A 21974-nucleotide genomic window follows, 5' to 3' on the forward strand; every position below is an offset into this window, starting at 1 on the left:
CAACAGTTGTTGCCTTCTCACCAAGCTGCTTGCCTATTGTCCTATAGCCCATCCCAGCCTTGTGCAGGTCTACAATTTTATCCCTGATGTCCTTACACCCTCTCTGGTCTTGGCCATTGTGGAGAGGTTGGAGTCTGTTTGATTGAGTGTGTGGACAGGTGTCTTTTATACAGGTAATGAGTTCAAACAGGTGCAGTTAATAGAGGTAATGAGTGGAGAACAGGAGGGATTCTTAAAGAAAAACTAACAGGTCTGTGATAGCCGGAATTCTTACTGGTTGGTAGGTGATCAAATACTTTTGTCATGCAATAAAATGCAAATTAATTACTTAAAAATCATACAATGGGATTTTCTGGATTTTTGTTTTAGATTCCGTCTCTCACAGTTGAAATGTACCTATGATAAAAATTACAGACCTCTACATGCTTTGTAAGTAGGAAAACCAGCAAAATCGGCAGTGTATCAAATACTTGTTCTCCCCACTGTATGTCTGTATTTGTGCCTAATGTCTATCACACTATCATGTGTGTTTGTGTGCTGTATCTGTTTCTGTGTGGCTGGCTGAGAGCTGGCGTGCTGACAGCGTGTCTGTGTGTATCAGTGGCTCTGAGCAGGAACAAGCCCTGATAGATTTGAGTCTCTATTAATGCTGCCCTAATCTGCTCTGATCTGGTTACCATCAGGAGGGGATGTGAGCGCTCAGGCCTTGACTCAGGCCTTGATTTAACGTCTCAGTCTCACTCTGCTGCTCTTAGAGACTCAGCTCTCTGAGGGGAAGCGCTCACCTCATATTTTAAAAGTCCCTGACTCCGTCTGTCCCTTTCTGTTGCTGTCTTGGCCTCTGTTATATCTACTCTAGCCATGGATCTACAGTACTTTTACTCTTTGCTGCGCTGCAGTCACACAGGATGAGCTGAAAGGTTGGGCTCTTTGGTTTGGGCACCTGCCTCTGGGACCCATTGGAAACACATTAGCCTGCTCTTTCTCTCTCTCTCTCTCTCTCTCTCACCCTTTTTTTCTCTCTCTCTCTCTCTCTCTTTCTCTCTCTCTCTTTCTCTCTCTCTTCTCTCTCTCTCTCTCTCTCTCTCTCTCTCTCTCTCGCTTGTGTTAGTGTAATGTAGTATCTTACTCTTTCCAGTTCTACAGTGAAGGTCTGGTCTCTCTCTCTCTCTTTTCCCTGTACAGATAAATGCTCCTCTCTCTCCTAATATTTGCTGCCAGTTTAGTGCTGCTCAGTTAAACCTTCTGACCTACAGGGCTGTGTATGAGACATCTGATGTCAAAGGTGAACACAACCTAGTCCCCTGCACCTCCACTCCTCCAAAACCCCTAATTAGGCCCTTTTCCCTGAGAGTGGTTTTGCATCGAAATGGAAATACGGCAGCCCTTTGTTTATTGTCTCTCTGCTATCACCCCAGTATCATCTTGGCACAATACATGTCGCAATGTATTTGACCGATGCTAATCTATTATCCATTCTCTCTCCCCTCTCCTCTTCCTGTCCCCCTGTCAGAGTGACCCAGGTGGGCTGTCACTGCTGGAGCAGCTGGGTCTGGACCAGAGCTCAGACTTCTCTGACTCCAGCATTCAGCAGCGGCTGGACGGAGCGAGGGACCACATCCGCCGGGAGATCAGGTTATCATTACTACTTAATTACTCATTTACTATTCAATCATTTCTATGATGTATTGATTAACTACTCATTGTGTGATGCTACAAACTTATGAAAAGTCCCTGTGATTTGACTGGATCAGGAAGGAGCTGAAGATCAAGGAAGGAGCAGATAACCTGAGGAGAGCCACCACAGACAAGAAGAATGCCCAGCAGGTGGACAGCCAGCTTCGCAGCTCCAACCGCAGACTGGACAGCCTGCACTCTAAGTTACAGGAGCTGGACGCTTACATTGTGGTCAAAGGAGGGGACGACAACAACACAGGTATCACTGACGGGGATGGAACTATGAAGCGAATGGTGTATAGCCTTATACCATTGGATGGATTCAACCAAAAGTTGTAATGTAGAAACATGTTGGCCATTGTTAATGATTATAATAACTGTCAGTTAAAACCATGACCTTTGACCCTCAGATGCCCCCAAGTCTCCCGGGGCGCGCAGCCGCTCGGCCAATCAGGACCGGATCACGGCTCTGGAGCGCCAACTCAACATCGAGCTCAAGTGCAAACAGGGAGCAGAAAACATGATCCCGATTTATGCCAATGGAGTCACCAAGGTACTGGACCTGACTGGACCACCTAACCCCTCTAATATATGCATCTACTGTAGCCTATGTACAATACAACCAGCCCCTCCACAATCTCTCTTTCTCACTCTTCTGAGTTCATGTCTCTAGTCAGATCTTCTCCCAGCCTGATTCTTCTCTGAGTAGTGAGGGTTAGTCAGGGGTGTGTATTTGTGAGCTGTCTGCTATTTTACTCTCCTGACTGTACGGTGTCGCTTATAGGACAAGAAGATGCATCAGACGGCCCAGCAGATGCTGCAGGACAGCAAGACCAAGATTGACATCATCCGCATGCAGATCCGCAAGGCCATGCAGGCCACTGAGCAGACTGAAGATATCCAGGGTAAATATCAGTCTGTCTGTCTCGGTCTCTGCCTGCCTGCCTGCCTACTTGCCTGCCTGCTTGTCTGTCTGTCTGTCTGACTGACTGTCTGTCTGTCTCTTCACCCCCCTTTGTCTGTCTCTCTAATCTGTACATCTATCGTTAAATGTTTTATGAAGTGTGGGTAACAGATCAATGCCCTCCTCAGAAGTGCAGAGTGGACATTATTATAACCTACTCCACTCCATACAATCACACTCACACACACACCCGGGCTCACTTCCACACAGAGCGCAGGTTAAGGCCTTAATGATGTTCCTGCATCCCCGTGATGTTGCCCAACAGCAAAAAGTCATGCTTCATTTACCCGAGGTTAGAGACAGAGGGAAAAGGGGAGAGAGAGAAAGATAAGGAAACAAATAGTAAGATATGGAAAGAGGGGAGAGAGAACGAGAAAGAGAGTGAGAAGATGGGAAAAGCACAGGAAGTAAAGAGGCAGATTTAGGCCCATATCTTTATATGAATTGCTGTGTCTATTTCCCTCTGCCTACCTTCCTCTCTCTACCTTCCTCCCTCCGTTGGTTTAAGAATAGATCAGAGCTGCAGGGCATTTAGCCTCATAAGTCATGAACCATCCCTAACTGAGGACACACACAGACGCACACAAATCCATCAAAACCTCACATTATCTTGATTTTGATTTTCAGTACAGATTACTTCATCATATTATGAAAGATAACTGTATACAGTGCATTCGGAAAGTATTCAGACCCCATTACTTTTTCCAAATGTTGTTATGTTATAGCCTTATTCTGAAATTGATTTTTAAAAATGTCTCATCGATCTACACAATATCCCATAATGACAAGACGTAAACAAATTTATTACAAATAAAAAACCGAAATACCTTATTTACGTATTCAGACCCTTTGCTATGAGACTCCAAATTGAGCTCAGGTGCATCCTGTTTCCATTGATCATCCTTGAGATGTTTCTACAACTTGATTGGAGTCCACCGTGGTAAATTTAATTGATTGGACATGATTTGGAAAGGCACAAACCTGTCTATATATGGCCCACAGTTGACAGTACATGTCAGAGCAGAAACCAAGCCATGAGGTCGAAGGAATTGTCCGTAGAGCTCCGAGACAGGATTGTGTCGAGGCACAGATCTGGGGAAGGGTACCAAAACATTTCTGCAGCATTGAAGGTTCCTAAGAACACAGTGGCCTCCGTCATTCTAAAATGGAAGAAGTTTGGAACCACCAAGATTATTTCTAGAGCTGGCACCCAGCCAAACTGAGAAATCAGGGGAGAAGGGCCTTTGTCAGGGACATGACCAAGATCCCGATGGTCACTCTGACAGAGCTCCAGAGTTTCAATTTGGAGATGGGAGAACCTTCCAGAAGGACTACCATCTCTGCAGCACTCCACCAATCAGGCCTCTATGGTAGAGTGGCCAGACCGAAGCCCCTCCTCAGTAAAAGGCACATGACAAAATGCTTGGAGTTTGCCAAAAGGCACCTAAAGGACTCTCAGACCATGAGAAACAAGATTCTCTAGTCTGATGAAACCAAGATTGAACATTTGGCCTGAATGCCAAGCGTCACATCTGGAGGAAACCTGTCACCATCCCTATGGGGAAGCATGGCGGTGGCAGTATCATACTGTGGGGATGTTTTTCAATGACAGGGACTGGGAGACTAGTCAGGATCGAGGGAAAGAGGAATGGAACAAAGTACAGAGAGATCCTTGATGAAAGCCTGCTCCAGAGCACACAGGACCTCAGACTTGGGCGAAGGTTTCACCTTCCAACAGGACAACAACCCCAAGCACACAGCCAAGACAATGCAGGAGTGGCTTCGGGACACGTCTCTGAATGACTTTGAGTGGACCAGCCAGAGCCCGGACTTGAACCCGATCGAACATATTCTGGAGAGACCTGAAAATAGCTGTGCAGCGACGCTCCCCATCCAAACAGAGCTTGAAAGGATCTGCAGAGAATGGGAGAAACTTTCCAAATCCAGGTGTGCCAAGCTTGTAGCGTCATACCCAAGAAGACAAAAGGCTGTAATCACTGCCAAAAGTGCTTCAACAAAGTACTGAGTCTGAATACTTATGTAAATGTCATGTTGAATTATTATTCATTTTTTTACATTTGCAAAAATGTCTTAAAACCTGCTCTTGCTTTGTCATTATGGTGTATTATGTGTAGATTGATGAGGGGAAAATAAATTGAATCCATTTTAGAATAAGGCTGTAACATAACAAAATGTCAGTAAATGGTTTGTTATCGCTCTCCCCAGGTAAGCCAGACACGTGTGGGGTGGAGCTGCGTGTGGAGGAGCTGTGGCATCATTACCGTGTGGAGCACGCCATGGCTGAGGGAGCCAAGAACATGCTGAGGCTGCTGGGAGTAGGGAAGGTCCAGGACAAGAAGGCCATGTCAGAGGTCAGAGTTCGCACACAAGACTACTGTCTGGATCTCACACATGAACGCACATTTAATGCACACATACACACAAACACACACAAAAACACACACACCATTTAGGGCACATTTAAATGCACACACACACCATTGTAACCCCTCTCTCCTCCCAGGCCCAGTGTGGTCTGAGTGAGTCTTCACAGCGCTGTGACCTGCTGAGAGGCTCTCTGGAGCAGCGTTTGCTGGAGCTGACGGATGACCACCCCAAGGCCTGCCTCATCAAGGAAGAGCTGGTGCTGGCATCCTCCTCAGCCTTCAGCTCCAGACACGGAACCCCCTATGTACACAACCAGTACAGCACCCTCTGCAAGCCCTCCCCACTCACTGGTACATACACTCATAGTCTATCACTGACTCTTAGAGCCTCTCTATACTCGATAACTGTCTCTTACAGCCTCTCTATACCCTGTAACTGTCTCTTACAGCCTCTCTTTACCCAATCACTGACTCTTACAGCCCCTCTATACCCTATCACCGACTCTTACAGCTTCTCTATACCCAATAACTGTCTCTTACAGTCTCTCTATACCCTATAACTGTCTCTTACATCCTCTCTATACCCTATCACTAACTCTTACAGCCTCTCTATAGTCTCTCACTACCTCTCTGTCTATACCTAACTGAAGGCTCTAATGCATCAGAAACTCATGGATTCAGTTGAATATCTCTCCCATATCCAGTGGCTGAAGTTATAAACCCTTTGAACCCGGTATGATACTCTCACTTCTACTCAAACATCTCATATCAACTCTCTCTCGCTCTCTCTCTCTCTCCTAGGTACCCTACAGGTGCGTCTGCTGGGCTGTGTAGGAGTGTTGGAGGTGGTCCCGGGGCGCAGTAGAGGAACCCCAGTGGTCTTGCCTTGCTACATCCCAGGGGACGGACGCTCCTTCAAACTCAGTGGTCTCTACAGCCGCAGCACCAGCAGCATGAGCCTCAGGATCCCCGGCAAGACCGACGAACTCTCCTGTAAGTGTGTGTGTGTGTGTGTGTGTGTGTGTGTGTGTGTGTGTGTGTGTGTGTGTGGGGGGGTTCACATATCTGTCCATTTCTGTTGTGTAGTGAGTTTCTAAACATGTGTTATGGTATTGTGTTGAACAGCGGAGGTGAGTGCGGTGTTGAAGCTGGAGAACACAGTGGTGGGACAGACGTGCTGGAAGACAGTGGGAGAGCAGGCCTGGGACCAGACCTTCACTGTAGAACTGGAAAGAGTAAGATACTACATTACACTAACACGAGAGAGTGTGTGTGTGCATGTTCACGTGAGTGAGTGAGTGAGTGAGTGAGTGAGTGAGAGAAGGTGAAAAGAAGTATATGTGCACCTGTGGTTGAAACAGTTTGTGTGTTGACCTGTGTTTCGGCCCAGTCCAGGGAGATGGAGATAGCAGTGTACTGGAGGGACTACCGCTCCCTGTGTGCTCTCAAGTACCTGAAGCTGGAGGACTTCCTGGACAACCAGAGACACAAAGTTCAGCTGGAGCTAGAGCCTCAGGGCCTGCTGCTGGCAGAGGTACACACACCCTGCCCTGAATACACACGTGTATGCACACACATACACACATGCACGCATACACAGACAGAGACATGTGAACATGCACACACACACACCAACACATACATCCCTCCTCAATACATAACTATACTATACAGTACCAGTCAAAAGTTTGGACACACCTACTCATTCAAGGGTATTTCTTTATTTTTACTATTTTCTACATTGTAGAATAATAATGAAGACATCAAATCTATTAAATAACACATATGGAATCATGTAGTAACCAAAAAAGGGTTAAACAAATCAACATCAAGCGCTATGATGAGACTGGCTCTCATGAGGACCGCCACAGGAAAGGAAGACCCAGAGTTACCTCTACTGCAGAGGATACGTTCATTAGAGTTACCAGCCTCAGAAATTGCAGCCTAAATAAATGCTTCACAGAGTTCAAGTAACAGACACATCTCAACATCAACTGTTCAGAGTAGACTGTGTGAATCAGGCCTTCATGGTTGAATTGCTGCAAAGAAACCACTACTAAAGGACACCAATAAGAAGAAGAGACTTGCTTGGGCCAAGAAACACGAGCAATGGACATTTAGACCGGTAGAAATTTGTTCTTTGGTCTGGAGGCCAAATAGTTCCAACCTCCGTGTCTTTGTGAGAGTCGTGTTGGTGAACGGATGATCTTGTGTATTTCCCACCGTAAAGCATGAAGGAGGTTTTATGGTGTGGTGGTGCTTTGCTGGTGACACTGTCAGTGATCTATTTATAATTCAAAGCACACTTAACCAGTATGGCTACCAAGCAATCTGTAGCGATACGCCATCCCATCTGGTTTGGGCTTAGTGGGACTATCATTTGTTTTTCAACAGGACAATGACCCACACACCTCCAGGCTGTGTAAGGGCTATTTTACCAAGAAGAGTGTGATGGAGTGCTGCATCAGATGACATGGCCTCCACAAATCCCCCGACCTCAGCCCTATTGAGATGGTTTGGGATGAGTCGGACCGCAGAGTGAAGAAAAGCAGCCAACAAGTGCTCAGCATGTGTGAGAACTCCTTCAAGACTGTTGGAAAAGCATTCCAGATGAAGCTGGTTGAGAGAATGCCAAGAGTGTGCAAAGCTGTCCTCAAGGCAAAGGTGGCTACTTTGAAGAATCTAAAATCTAAAATATATTTAGATTTGTTTAACACTTTTTTGGTTACTACTATGATTCCATATGTGTTATTTCATAGTTTTGATGTCTTCACTATTATTCTACAATGTAGAACATATGAGTAGGTGTGTCCAAACTTCTGACTGGTACTGTATGTGTCATTGGCGGTCAGTGCTATTTAAGATGAGGGAGGACGCACATTTTTTTTTATGAGCATGGCCTTATTTCAATTACAGCATATTGGAGGACTGTCATTCATATTCCATTCACCCAGCTCAATGTAACATCGATAGGTTTTGGCTACTACATGATTCTCAAATTTTCCTTATATCCATCATAAGATTTCTACAACCTAGCCTATGAATGAAAGTTTACAATGTAGGTGCACAGGTCAAGATACATTTAAGTAATCAAGGTGACAGACAGTGACACATTCAATACCGCTTTGCACACTCTTACCAGCATCTAGCTGATCTAGGGTGTAATCATTAGTTCAACAGTTGCAAACGAGTTTCTATTGGACAAATTCAAATATGTTTATCCCCATTTTGTTCCGTCTAAGAATGCTTTTCAACAGAATCGGCGGAATGAATGCACCCCTGATCACACGCAAACACAGGTCACTTTCATAGCAGCCACATATAAACAGTATGAATACTTTGATTGTTGTAGCTATAATTCCTTCTCGCATCCACATGCTCTCCTCCTCTCACCCTTTCCCTTCGCTTGTGGACTTCAGTGCACAACAAACACATCAGCTGTCTGTGACCAGGCGAAAAAATCTTTCTAAGCCAAACCTTCTTATCATAACCGCCACACACACCCTACATCATTGTCACCATTATTAACTAACGTCAGAGTCAACATAGCTACTAAAACTAACGTGTTAGTAAACCCACTACAATCATGTAGTACAGTATAGTCAGCAAGCAGTTTAGCAGTTACACCGGTGGCCACAGGTGGTAGTAAATGAATAACACCAAAAGCTTACCTTGACTTGGAAGAGTTCCAGTGTTGGTTCGCCATATCCAGCTAGCGAACATAGTGTCCCTCTCTGTTTGGTGTCTGCCGGGTGTTTAAGTAGGCTAAACTAGCTAGCTGCATTCACTAGCTAAGTAAGTGAAAGTGAAAAATATATGAAATATCTCTGCTAGGTAGCTTCTTCATTTTTTAAGAAATGTATTTGTTAAAAAAATTGAAGCACTGCAGTGCTAGCTAGCTGTAGTTTATGCTTTTCTAGATTAATTATCTTGCAGTTCATGCTGCAAGAGCTCGGATAGGTTGGAGGACGTCCTCCGGATGTTGTCATAGTTACTGTGTAAATCTATGGAATGGGGTTAGAACAATGAGCCTCCTAGGTTTTGTATTGAAGTCAACTACCAGCTAGACGATGGTGGTACCCTAAAGAGTGCTGCTGAAGCTACTGTAGACCTTCATTGCAAAGCAGTGTGTTTTAATCAATTATGTGGTTACGTGAATATATTTTGTATAGTTTTCTCAAAAAAGGATAACTTTTTTAGATGTTTCACTATTTTTATGAAATTCACTGAGGAGGATGGTCCTCCCCTTTCTCCTCTGAGTCTCCACTGATATGTGTGTATTTCAGGTAATGTTCTTCAACCCAGTCATAGAGAGAGGCCCAAGACTGCAGAGACAAAAGAAGGTTTTCTCCAAACAGCATGGTAAGATAGGTTTTTCTCAGAACAGTGTGTTGTGTTAGTATGTGTAACGTCTTAGATACAGCCTCATTTTGTTCTGTATGTTGTCAGCAGCTGCCAAGCCTGGCTCCATGTATCCCAGCATCCCTATAGGGCTCACACCTGCTTCATCTCACTGACGCCCCACTGCTTCCCCACTGAGTAGCATGGAGTTGCCCCCTAGACACTGATCTACAGTCAGTTTAGTGTTTCACCCCTAATGGGTCACATTAGGATTGGGGGGGGGTCCTAGATATGTGACTACATGCAACCTCCACCCAGAACCCACTTTGTACCTCTCTGTGCTCTGTATTGCCATCTAGTGTTGGAATTAGCAGTGCTGTGGGTTCATCTGGTGGGTTGAGGTGGTTTTATTGCTTTGGAGTATGACAACTTGAGTGTGTCAGGGTTGAAGCTTCTTCGGTGCAATCTGAACAATCCTAATGGATTGAGTAAACCATGTTAAAATTTGCTGCGTGAACAGGATAGATTGCATTTCAGGGGGATTTGTGTTTATCAGTATATCTTATTGCCTTGTATTTATGTTGTGTTGTGTGTGTGTTGCGGTTACTGCCATGTGTGTGTTGGATATGTTGCAGGTAAAGCGTTCCTGCGTGCTCGTCAGATGAATGTTGACATCGCCACCTGGGTCCGCCTACTGAGGAATGCCATCCCTACTGGAAACAACGTTCCCAGCTACACCCCCCACACACACTCACGCTCACATTCTGGGTACTGTACATACACACACAGATAGCCTTTCTCATACCTCTTTAATGCTTCAGACAGCAAGCACAACATATACTGTACATGGGAAACTGTTGACTGGTGTTTCTGTGTGTGTCGTAGGGAGATCTCAGTGGAGAAGCTGACTCTGGAGAGCGACTCTCCTCCGAGACCTGAGATCAGGAGAGACGTTGTTGACACACCCCACCTGGTGAGAAGAAGAGAAGGGAGGGATGAAGAGAGGGATGAGGGATGGGAGGATGGGGGAGGGAGAGATTGGAGGGAGGGATGGGAGGATGAGGGAGGGATGGGAGGATGGAGGGAGGGAGGGAGGGATGGGAGGATAGAGGGAGGGAGGGTGCGGCGATGGAGTGATAATCATCTGATAGCCATCTCTGTAGTATCACATTCCCTTTGGCCATTCCCTCCAGAAAGCCTTTGACTAGAAAACAGTGGTTCAGTCATATTGGACTATTAGACTAGGATGAATCTGGAGCGAGACAGAGCAGGGCCTGGGAGGAAGGAGAGGAGAGAGGTAACAATAAGAGGGGAAAGGGAGAAATCCACACTAATTAGACCAAATTGGATCGAGGGAGCTTTAATTAGATCAAAGCCCAATCTGTGTTAGATTCCCAGTGTGTAAAACATGATTGGCACGAGAGGACAGAGAGAGAGGGACTGAGGGAAGGAGAGGGACAGAGGGAGTGAGGGAGGGAGAGGGACAGAGGGAGGGAGAGGGAGAGAGATGCGGAGGAAGGGAGGGCCTTGATAACAGATGGTATGGTCAGTGGGGCTGAGGGATTACTGGATTAGTTACTCTGGTGTTTTTAGAGAACTAATTAACAGTAACGAGGGAACGAGGAAGAGAGGAGAGGGGATTGAGCAGCCAGCCAGCCAGCCAGTAGGAAACTGGATACTAATAATGATGAGGGACAGAATTACTGTTGCCCTGTCTGTCTATTTTTCCTTCTCCCTCTCTCACCTTCTTCCTCATTCTCTCTATCTATCCCTCTCTCCTCTTTCTATCTCTGTCTCTCTTTTTCTCTTACATTCAGGAACAGCCTGTGATCGAGCCCTTGTCCCCTCCAGACCTCGTCCAAGGGCGGCCAACCAGAACCCTATCCACGAGTTCCTTGCGCAGGTACAGCACCATGCAGAGTTGGCACAGTGTGTCCTCACACTCACACCTGAGTACATCCTCTCACAATATGGCCCCCACAGCATGATGCTGGAGAAACACGCCCACTCACAATATGGCCACATGACCTGACCTCCCCCATAACACGTTACTGTAGCCACAGAGACATATATCACAGCAACATGCTCTCTATAGAAGTGCTAGGTAGACACAAAACACCAGATAATACTGCATCCTGTTTCTTCAGCTAGCAGATGACCCTCAACATGGTAAAGTAAAGGCTATTTCAGTGATTGTGATCATTATTATTTTCTTTGTGTCCTGGTATTAGACAGAGCAAAGGCCCTCTGTGTCTGCAGGACTTCAAGCTGATCGCTGTGCTTGGCAGGGGACACTTTGGCAAAGTATGTGTCCTCACATTTGAAATATCCTCCCTTTGTTTGGAAGTTCTCCATCCAGAGGATTCGGGTCGAGATTCACATGAACCACTGGTGTTTTCCAGGTGTTGTTGTCGGAGTACAAGAGGACAGGCAGTGTGTACGCTATCAAAGCCCTGAAGAAGGGAGACATTGTGGCGCGGGACGAAGTGGACAGGTATGGATCTACACTAGAATGCAACACAGGCCAAGACAGAACACAGGCCATCTATATCAGGCCTCTGTCTGACAATATATATGACCTCCATCATGGTGAAATGACTTGTCTAGTTTTATATACAGTGTGCCACAAAATTGTCAACACAAAACTGATCAGCAACAAACCATGGCGAAAATATACACTGTACAAGTTAACTGTGTGTTTACATACTGTACTTGACATTAGACAGTTGTCTCTCTTTCCTGTTGTCGTCTATCATTCTCTCCTCTCTCCCTCTCCTCTCTCCCTCTCCTCTCTCTCCCTCTCCTCTCTCTCTCTCCTCTCTCCCCTCTCTCTCTCTCTCCTCTCTCCCCTCTCCCTCTCTCTCTCCCTCTCCTCTCTCTCTCTCTCCTCTCTCTCTCTCTCCTCTCTCCCTCTCCTCTCTCCCTCTCCTCAGTCTGATGTGCGAGAAGCGTATTTTTGAGACGGTGAACAGCTCCCACCATCCCTTCCTGGTCAACCTGTTTGCCTGTTTCCAGACCCCAGAACACGTGTGCTTCGTCATGGAGTACACGGCTGGGGGTGACCTCATGATGCACATCCACGCAGACGTCTTTACAGAGCCCCGAGCCGTGTGGGTACTGCTGTGTATTTCTGTGTTTTCTGTGTTCTACTGAATGTGTAACGGAACATGGGGGAGGAGCAGACATGCTTTGAGATATGTATATTTGTGTTCATATGGTTGTACACTGTATGCGTACTCATATCCATCCACGGTCTGCTGTTACTGTCGTGTGTGTGTGTGTGTGTGTGTGTGTGTGTGTGTGTGTGTGTGTGTGTGTGTGTGTGTGTGTGTGTGTGTGTGTGTGTGTCTTGACTATTTGTGTGTGCGCGTGTCTGTCTGTCTGTCCTGCAGGTTCTACGCAGCCTGTGTGGTTTTGGGCCTGCAGTTTCTTCATGACCATAAGATTGTGTACCGGTGAGTACTCTGGGTAGACATGAAACACAGAACACATGACCCTCTCATCCTCCTACCCCTTCATCCTCAGAGTACCCATCAATTTTGAATTAGTCTTCATCCCTCCTCCTCAGGGACCTTAAACTCGATAACTTGTTGCTGGATACACAGGGCTATGTGAAGATCGCAGACTTCGGGCTCTGCAAAGAGGGTATGTTCTCTATAACTTATTCATCATGTCTCCAGAGCTCTGTAAGGATGCAAGGTCATAGCGGTTGTAGTTTGGAGTACTTTTGAGTCTTTTTTATTGAGGCCTCTTTTTGCTAATGAGCTCATGTTTTTATATATTTGTGACTCAGTTTGTGTTTCTCTCGCTCTCCTTCCTCTCTCCGTTTTTCTCTCACAACAACCTCTCTCTCACTGCTTCTCTTTTCTTCCCTTCGTCTCATTCCTGATCTCTCTCTACTTCCCCAGGTATGGGCTATGGGGACAGGACCAGTACGTTCTGTGGTACTCCTGAGTTCCTGGCTCCAGAGGTTCTGACAGACACCTCCTACACCAGGGCAGTGGACTGGTGGGGCCTGGGAGTACTGGTGTATGAGATGCTGGTGGGAGAGGTAAGAGACTTGACTCTAAAAACCTCTTCAGAGAATTATATAAATATGACTCCATACATATCTAGCCTTATTATTTAGATATGCTCTGGAACTTTGGCGACTACTAAAGTATTTTTTAAACCTCCCGCTTTGGGCTGGATGTGTCAATGTGTAGTTCATACATCATTAATTTGGAGAATTACTGTCTTACCTCAATTAGGCACGAAGCTGTGCTGCACCATTTTCCCTCAAGCGGTCCAGCCCCCTAGCAATTCGAGTTCAACCAATGAGCTTCAGCCCCTCGCCATATGAGTGACAGCTAGCAATATGCACATGACGCACCGACAGCAGAGCGAGAGAGAGGATATTTCAGGGGCCCACTTTCAGAACTACTGGCTAAAAAGTACACAAAAGTACCGGAGAATCCCTTTAATGAGTAATTTATACTTTAAGCCGTTATGGTAATACAGCACTTTAGTCTATATTACATAAAGTGATGTGTGTTTGAGCCATATGTTACATAAATTAATATAGTGTAACAACTCACTAGGCGTGGCTGGTTGGATGGCAATGATGAGTAATAATGACATTAGTCCAACACAAAGAGGCACAACTTAAGCCAAGGCAGCATATTTATTCAAGATAAAAGGGTCACAAAGATAGTTCTCAAACTGTAACTGAAAACACTCTCCCACACAGGGCTTAACTGAACTTAGTTACACTGAACTTAAAACTAGCTGGGCTGCTACCCAGCTTACCAGCTTCACAATGTCCATGTGCTTCAAACAAATGTCTATAGAGCCCAGCCTTCGGCATCCAGCCAGGAGCTTTTCCCAAATGTCTGTAATGCTCAGCCTGCAGCATTCAGCCAGTAGCTCCTCTTCTCATGCTGAACTGAACTTGCACCTTATATGCCCCAGGTGTATTGCAGCCTAACGAGGCTGAGTGGCTTTAGGTGTGGGGCTTGGCACTGCAGCCTAAAAATGCTGGTTGTGGAGTGTGGCTTTACACACCAAACAGTGGCATTCCCTGGCCACATCACTGGGGTGCCATAATAGGTTAAATGAGTGGCTGCGAGCGTGACAGTGTGGTCCATGTGTGTGTCAGTCTCCATTCCCAGGTGATGATGAAGAGGAGGTGTTTGACAGCATAGTGAATGACGAGGTGCGCTACCCTCGCTTCCTCTCCACAGAGGCCATCGGCATCATGAGACGGGTAAGCTCCTCCCCCAACATTCACATCCCACCAATCACCAATGGAGCAAGAGAGAATCACATTGATTGACATGGTCAGTTTGGTCACTGTAAAGGTGGAGCCATTTTGCTTCTAGTTTTCAGTCAGTGGGTTTTCTGTGAAAGTGTTTCTGATGTTTTTTTCAGTTGTTTGCCATCTGTGTGTGTTGCTAGCTGGTGTTTGGTCTGTGAGTTGTTATGTCTGGGTTGAGGTGTTTGTTGTTTTCTGTTGCCAGTTGTTGAGGAGGAACCCGGATCGGCGCCTAGGCTCTGGTGAGAAAGATGCTGATGATGTCAAGAAACAGTCTTTCTTTAGGGTGAGTCTCTCTCGCTCTCTTTCTCTCTCCCTCAAACACAGACACACATGTCATTAGTTAACATTCCTTATAAACCACTGATTAAACTCTTGCTATGTAATCGGTGAGCCTGTTAAATAGTTCCAGCATCTGCTCCAACTCTATGTGGTACTGTAACGTCATGGGTTGCTGTTTTCAGTTGCATAGATTATTTAATTCACCTGGATTCTATGAACCAATCCGGTCTCTCTGTTCGCCCTCTCAGGGTGTGGACTGGGAAGCGCTGCTGCAGAGGCGGCTCCCGCCCCCGTTCGTCCCCAACATCAGGGGGAGGGAGGACGTCAGCAACTTTGACGAGGAGTTCACCGCCGAGACCCCCGCCCTCACGCCGCCCCGCGAACGCCGTACCCTCTCCCGCAAGGACCAGGACTGCTTCAAAGACTTTGACTACGTCTCTGACCTCTGCTAAGGGTCAAGGTCAGACTCTCCCTTTAGACTATAAGAGGAGCTGACGAGGGACTCTGCACTGCGAGAGGGATGTTACCAGGAGAGGCTTACTGCTGTTCTGTCTGAACTGTGACGAGGCAGAGGAAAGTTACAGGAAGATGTGAATGCTTCTGCGGAGATACATTGTCAGGGATCTACTGACCTCTAATGGATTTCTGGAGGGCCTTTTATAGGATGATACATGAAGATAATCCGGATGATGTAACGCTCAGTGGATGAGTGCTGGGGCACAGTGTCTGTGCAGCATAGCAACATTGGAACTGAGTGAAGTTTATTTCCCTATAGAAAGTAATGGAGCCCACTTAAAAGATTACATGGATATTCTCCGTAGAAGACAATACAGTTCAAATGGACCTCTCTATTGCCTCTCTGCCTGCTATCTTTCCTCTCCCTTTATCGTTTGAGGCTGCTTACTGTTTCTGTGTGTAAATTCTGATCCTGCCTCAGTCTGTTCCCATTGCTGTCATCTGGAGTCCTGCACCTCTCATAAATCACCACATGGGGGAGCCATAGAAAAGGTCAAAAGTGTTCCAGAGAAATTGAGGAGATGACCAAGTGGGGTGCAGATTCAGTGTGTGACGAATGCCAAGGGATGCTAGTGAGGATGATGAGGGTGGAAGGATGAAAGTTGAGGTGTTTTTCTGTGTTTGGGCTGGGTCCTCACCATGTCATGTTACCCCTCGTCTTCAAATGGGATACTCCTCTACTCTCCCCACTCTGTACGAGTTTTATCCTCAATCATTTAGAATTATTTTTCAAATTAGTTTTCTGTGATTTTAGTTTCTTTTTGGTGTTTGATTTGTCAATCATGTCTGGAATTGTGACTTAGTAAAAATGTGAACCCAATGGACTGACTCACAGCTTTGTGACTTTTCAGCCCAATTACCATTCTACATTAGCAGGAATTCTTTGAACTTATTTCTTCAATATTGTGATATAAAACCTACAATATGAGTACAGTAGTGTATATTGTTTATGGATTGTCTCACACAATCCAAACTACTATAACTAAAGTTGTTTGTCATCCAGGATTGTCTGAACTCCTTTTAAAGCAATGTTACGTTCATTATGTTGAGTAATAGAACAGAGCAGAGTGTGCTGCACGTCACCAGACACCGTTAGCAGTAGCGGGTACACCATGAAGACACTCAGTCCTAATGGGCCAAACATGTCTACAGCAGGGCCTTTTCTTTTCCGTGTGTGTGTGTGTGTGTGTGTGTGTGTGTGTGTGTGTGTGTGTGTGTGTGTGTGTTCTCTCCAGGTCAGAAACACACTGGAATTTGGAGTCTCTCTGCTGTAGATTCACATAAACAATGAATGACTAGGCCTAAGGTCAACGTAATGCAATATAATAAAATGGATGAGAATGAAACCGTCTGCAGAGCAGGGCCTCCATAGTGGTGTAGGGGTCTAAGGCAATGCTAGAGGCGTCACGACAGACCCGGGTTCGTTCCCCGGCTGTGTCACAATCGGCCGTGATCGGGAGTACCATTGGGCGGCGCACAATTGGCCCAGCGTCGTCCAGGTTAGGGGAGGGTTGGGCTTTACTTGGCTCATCGTGCTTTAGCGTCTCCTTGTGGCTGGCCGGGCGCCTGCAGTTGCAATGTGTTGGGCGGGTGTTAAGAAGCATGGTTTGGCGGTTCGTGTTTCGGAGGACACATGACTCCACCTTTGCATCCCAAGACAGTTGGGGAGTTGCAGCGATGAGACAAGATTGAAATTGGGGAGAAAAAGGGGGTGAAATACAACAAATTTAAAAAATAAGTCATAGCCCAGCATGTTATGTCATCACAGAGCAATAGTTACAGCAGTGCTCAGTGATCTCAGGGGGCTGGAACTATGTCTGAAACAGAGAGTACCAGCCAGAAGTAGACAAAGACTGTGACACAGTGGGCCACCAGTGCAGATAGGTAGGTGTAGAGATGGTGACATATGGCATGGACAAAGAAAGAGGAGCGACACTCTGAGGAGAACAGAGCTGAGTCTGATACTGTACAGCAGGAGAGGATTGTTATTATTCAATGTGCTAATGACAATACTGTGCCCTGGAGAAGAGGAAGAGGAGAATGAAAAACAGAGAGGCAATAATGTGTCATTTTGATCCAGGTAAGGAAAAATAAGAGAGACCGGGAACATCATTGTAGATTTTCAAAAAAGGGAGAAAAGATGTGGAGGGGGTGGGGTTAGATGAGGAGAGATGAACTTGTTGATGGTGTGTGTGGAGAGGGGGGGTCAGGGTGTTCCTGGAACACACTTCTCTCCTCCCTCATTCTGACCTTCTTTCCCTCACTCCTTCCTTGCCTCCCATCTTCACTGGAGCCTAGTTTTAAAGGAGCCTGCGGTTTCATTTTATCCTGCACTTTTCTGGTCAAAGCCAATATAAAAAACCATTACCAGGAAGAGACAGGAGTCTCCCATGCTCTCTCTCTCTCTGGCTCTCTCTGGCTCTCTCTCTCTCTCTCTCTGTAGGACACACTGTAGCAGTCTAGGACACCTTGGGCGGTGAAGACCAACATTGCCTTACAAGGAACAGAGACCAACAATAACTGCATTATTGTCATTGTTAGAACCAGGTTGGATGTTTGAATGTGGAAAAATATGTGAATGTCACCGATCCAGAAAATATGTGAAGCGCAATGACAAACACTTGTAGCTAAAGAGCATCAGGTTGCTACACATCAATGTCACCAACTTGGCCTGCTGAAGGCTCTACGGCTCAAATGCCCCTGCTGCATGTTCTTCAGTCTGTTTATCAAGTCTGCCAGTCCAATGTACTCTGATCTCTTTACTTAAGAAACCAGGACAGATAAGTGGTTGTTGGAGCAATAGTGGGCCTTTCAATAGCAACGGGGCTCTAGAGTGACTAATGCATGCAATTATAGATATCTTCCCTGGCTTGGTCTGCCTCAGAGCACCACTCACATTAACCATCCGCATTTCCACTTGGCTCTTTCCTGGTTGTCTCAACATCTTTGCGCTGTGGTCATTAGTGGTAAAGCAAACCTTTTTAAATATGTCTTGCAGTACCTCAGTACCTCTTGACCGAAACATCCGTCGTCACTCAAAACATTTAGGACCATTTAATGAACAAATATTAGCTTTTAGTGGAGAATTCTGATTTGGGATTGGACAATCCGGCCTGTAACTCTGTTCACTTTTCAGAAACCACCTACTCACAAAATTACACTTTTAAGTAGTGTTTTGGGCCAATAGCTTCATTCCGCAATGTAGAAGTAGACCTACACAGTAAATCAAGGAGAGATGAAATGTAGAATTACATTTACTCTACTGAAGTTATCTTAACCCTCAACAGAGTGATACGTTCCCTGGAGTTAGTGCCCATGATGAGTTAATTGGGACTGTATATTTTTAACTCCTTTAAGAGTAACCGGAGACAGGGAGTTAAAACTACGGAGTATCTACAGATGTCATATTTCCCAGCATGCTCTGTTGCAGGTCCATTTTTTTTTTTTTTTACAAATGTTTTGTTTCAATGTGTGTTTTACGCGTGTACATTGATTGTTTCTGATCTAATGCTACTCAATGATATGTAACATGCATTTTCCTAAACTAATCTGTAAGTGTTTGACTTTATGGCAACCGTTACTGAGAAGGCTGTTTCAGAATACATGATGTAGGTCGTCTCTAGCAACATTACACTCTGCCTTGCTCTGACATAGATTCTGAATGTAAGTTGTAGGTGATGTAACATTTCTGGACATCCTCCCTCTTAAATGGATACCACTAGAGATTGGATGTCACATTGCAAGACACCATAATGTGACACATGAAGAAATATGCAAATGAGACTTTACACCCTTATACCTCAAATGGAAACATATAAACCCCAAAATAGTGTTGTTTGACTACATAGGAGTTGAATTAACTCTTGCGATTGTATTGAGAGCAAACATTACTCTAAATAATTAACTCTAGAATACTGAACAACACTGCAGAGATTAAAAATAATTATTTTGAATTAATACTGTACAGAGTGAAACCCAATGAGCTAAAGTTAAATATCAACACTAAATTGACACAACTCTGAAAATCTCTATTGCCAGAGTACGTTTTTACTCCGGAGCATTATTTTCTGGTCAAATCCCAAAACCCTGAGTCTACTTAGGAAATAGAGACGTTGTTGCACTCTGCAGCAGACACTCTACTTGGACCTTCCAGTTCAATACATTGTCCATGTGTCCACCCAGCTACTTGTATGAACTAAGCTGTGCTATGTTAACATTGTGGACAACCACAGGCACGTGGTTGCCAACAGATTTGGGGTCAAACACCATCTCCTCTGTTTTCTTTACATTGAGGATAAGATGGTGTTCATCACACCACTTGACAAACCTTTGAATTTCAGACCTGTACACGGTAGTATCAGCATCTTTATACATCAGACAAAGGACGGTGGTATGATCAGAAAACTTGACAATATAGTTTTCAGGATTACTGCTAGTGTATTCATTTGTGTACAGTATGAATAAGATGTGTGTTGTTTGGGTATGCCTTTTGTCTTTTGGGGTATCAGAGTCAACACAGAAATGATGTAGTCTGTGACATCCTCTGCTGACTTGTGCATGTCTAACTCATGAAAAATGTCCCAGTCTGGACACAGAAAACATCCCTTGTGATTCTATACTGTCCTCATTCCAGGCATTCACAGATTTCACAAGGGGTTTACTGATCTTGAGAGCTGTACGGTAGGTGGGTATGAGCTGGACAGTGTTGTGATCAAGTTAGACAGGGGTGGTTTGGCTTTAGCTGTGTAAAGGAGATTGAGGATGTACTGAGAGCTCCAAGTGGACAGAGAACCTAGCCGACAAGAAAAGGACGGCTATGGAAGGAAAAATCCATTTTCTATTCATAGAAAGGTGGAAATTAAAGAAGGCCTGACTGAGACTGAAAAGTGAGTTGGTTAGGACGAAAACAGGTCAGCAAGGGTGTTTTCCCTCTGTGGAAAGGGTTCTACGTGGATCCTAAAAGGGTTCTACCTGGAACCAAAAAGGGTTCTTCAAAGCGTTCTCCTATCGGGACAGCCGAAGAACCCTTTCAGGTTCTACAGTATGTAGTGTATGTTCACATAAATTGCAGACAAGACTGGAATTTTCATTTAATTTCCGTGGCCATATTTCTTTTCATAGATAGATTGCATGTCTGCTCGTTTAATTCTCAAGCTACCAACATAATATTTGACAGACATCATTTACCAACTGGGGTCATTTTGACCCCAAGAAGAAACTATTGGTAAAAGAATCAATCACAGCAAAATATCAACTTACGTTTTATCAAAACGTCATAAAAATGTGATACATGTTATCTGAAATAAAAGATGACCAGAATAGACGTTATTTTAGCAAAATTACAGTTAATCAGGATGTTTTGTCAAACATATATATGCATTTGTCCTTTATAGAATGTGCAGCTTTTTCCACAAGTACAATCCACATTAGTACTAAAAAGCAAATTTACCATAATTTAATTATAGTATCATTTAGTTTCTGGATTTTTAAGTAAATATTAATTGTGTAGTATTTATGTGGTCAAAATTATCATATTTTAAAGGGGCAGTACACCAACATTTGAAATATAAAACATTTTATTGACAAAAAGGATTCAATTCACTTCAAAAAGTGATTCTGAGAGACAATGACCAAAACTATTGCAAAAAGCCCACATCTAAGTCTCTACAAACCAAAGTATAGAGCACCAAAATATACTTCCAAGTTGCACATATAGAATATTGGTGGATATTATAGGAATTCTGCTATTTATATCACATTTTCAGTAGAATAAGTATTTTTCGGAGAATACACACCAATACAACACTATGTGTACATTTAGAGGGCAGCTGGTTTCTGTATTATAGTTTTACCAAGTATTCATACCACTGACAGACTTTTATCAGCTGTTTTGACAACAACTAAGCATGTATGTGGTCTTACCTAGTTATAACCAGATAACTAGATTCAGAGCCTATCTGAGTTCTGTATTTCAGATATATCAAGTATTGATACCATTGCCAGACCTTGTATACCTTTGGCAAATTTTCTATATAGAAAATAAGGTACTTTTGGTTTTGAACACAGTCATATGATGCATGGTGTAGAAAAGTTACATCTTAGGAGAGTACATGGGGAGCTCTGCAGATGATCTGTCTATCTGGTCGAAATCACTGATACAGGTCCCCCTCCACCCTCTGGTGGTGTGGATAACTTGTTATTATGTCTCCAGAGAAACCTAGATTCAAATAAAGGTCCTATTTATCCAATTACTATAGGCAGAAGTATATGTTTTTGGCTGAGGTCTGTCAGGCTGTAGGTAACTGGTGCATGGAATCAGGCGCAGGAGAGCAGAGATGAGTGTACAAGCCAATTAATTCCACAAACAGCACCAGTATAAAACAAATACTAAAGGTGCATGAAATTACCGGTCACTCGTAAATAACAGGCGTAATAACGAACCCGGCAAACAATACCAGCCAACAAGTAACGACCTGAACATTATATACAAACACGCACACCAACATGTGGTAAA

At 44.7% G+C, this 21974-nt stretch overlaps 2 protein-coding genes across 9 annotated transcripts in view; one reads left to right on the plus strand and one right to left on the minus strand.

Annotated features, from left to right (window-relative positions):
• Positions 1-16280, plus strand: part of LOC112226300 (serine/threonine-protein kinase N1) — a 41680-nt gene extending 25400 nt beyond the window's left edge. For all 4 annotated transcript variants that reach the window (XM_024390695.2, XM_024390696.2, XM_024390693.2 and 1 more), the window contains exons 2-23: positions 1514-1635; positions 1755-1936; positions 2088-2230; positions 2462-2582; positions 4868-5013; positions 5166-5379; positions 5830-6021; positions 6154-6263; positions 6419-6562; positions 9315-9390; positions 10005-10137; positions 10255-10342; positions 11187-11272; positions 11601-11673; positions 11772-11863; positions 12303-12479; positions 12762-12824; positions 12938-13014; positions 13278-13420; positions 14507-14614; positions 14868-14948; positions 15193-16280. In XM_024390695.2, the coding sequence (XP_024246463.2) occupies positions 1514-1635; positions 1755-1936; positions 2088-2230; positions 2462-2582; positions 4868-5013; positions 5166-5379; positions 5830-6021; positions 6154-6263; positions 6419-6562; positions 9315-9390; positions 10005-10137; positions 10255-10342; positions 11187-11272; positions 11601-11673; positions 11772-11863; positions 12303-12479; positions 12762-12824; positions 12938-13014; positions 13278-13420; positions 14507-14614; positions 14868-14948; positions 15193-15396 (2775 nt within the window). In that variant the 3' untranslated portion in view covers positions 15397-16280. The remainder of the gene's footprint in view (positions 1-1513; positions 1636-1754; positions 1937-2087; positions 2231-2461; positions 2583-4867; positions 5014-5165; positions 5380-5829; positions 6022-6153; positions 6264-6418; positions 6563-9314; positions 9391-10004; positions 10138-10254; positions 10343-11186; positions 11273-11600; positions 11674-11771; positions 11864-12302; positions 12480-12761; positions 12825-12937; positions 13015-13277; positions 13421-14506; positions 14615-14867; positions 14949-15192) is intronic.
• LOC112219368 (guanine nucleotide exchange factor VAV2) overlaps positions 1-21974 on the minus strand; it is a 1336992-nt gene that overhangs the window by 575448 nt on the left and 739570 nt on the right. The window lies entirely within an intron of this gene.

Source organism: Oncorhynchus tshawytscha, linkage group LG20 (assembly GCF_018296145.1).
Source record: "Oncorhynchus tshawytscha isolate Ot180627B linkage group LG20, Otsh_v2.0, whole genome shotgun sequence".
Lineage (NCBI taxonomy): Eukaryota > Metazoa > Chordata > Actinopteri > Salmoniformes > Salmonidae > Oncorhynchus > Oncorhynchus tshawytscha.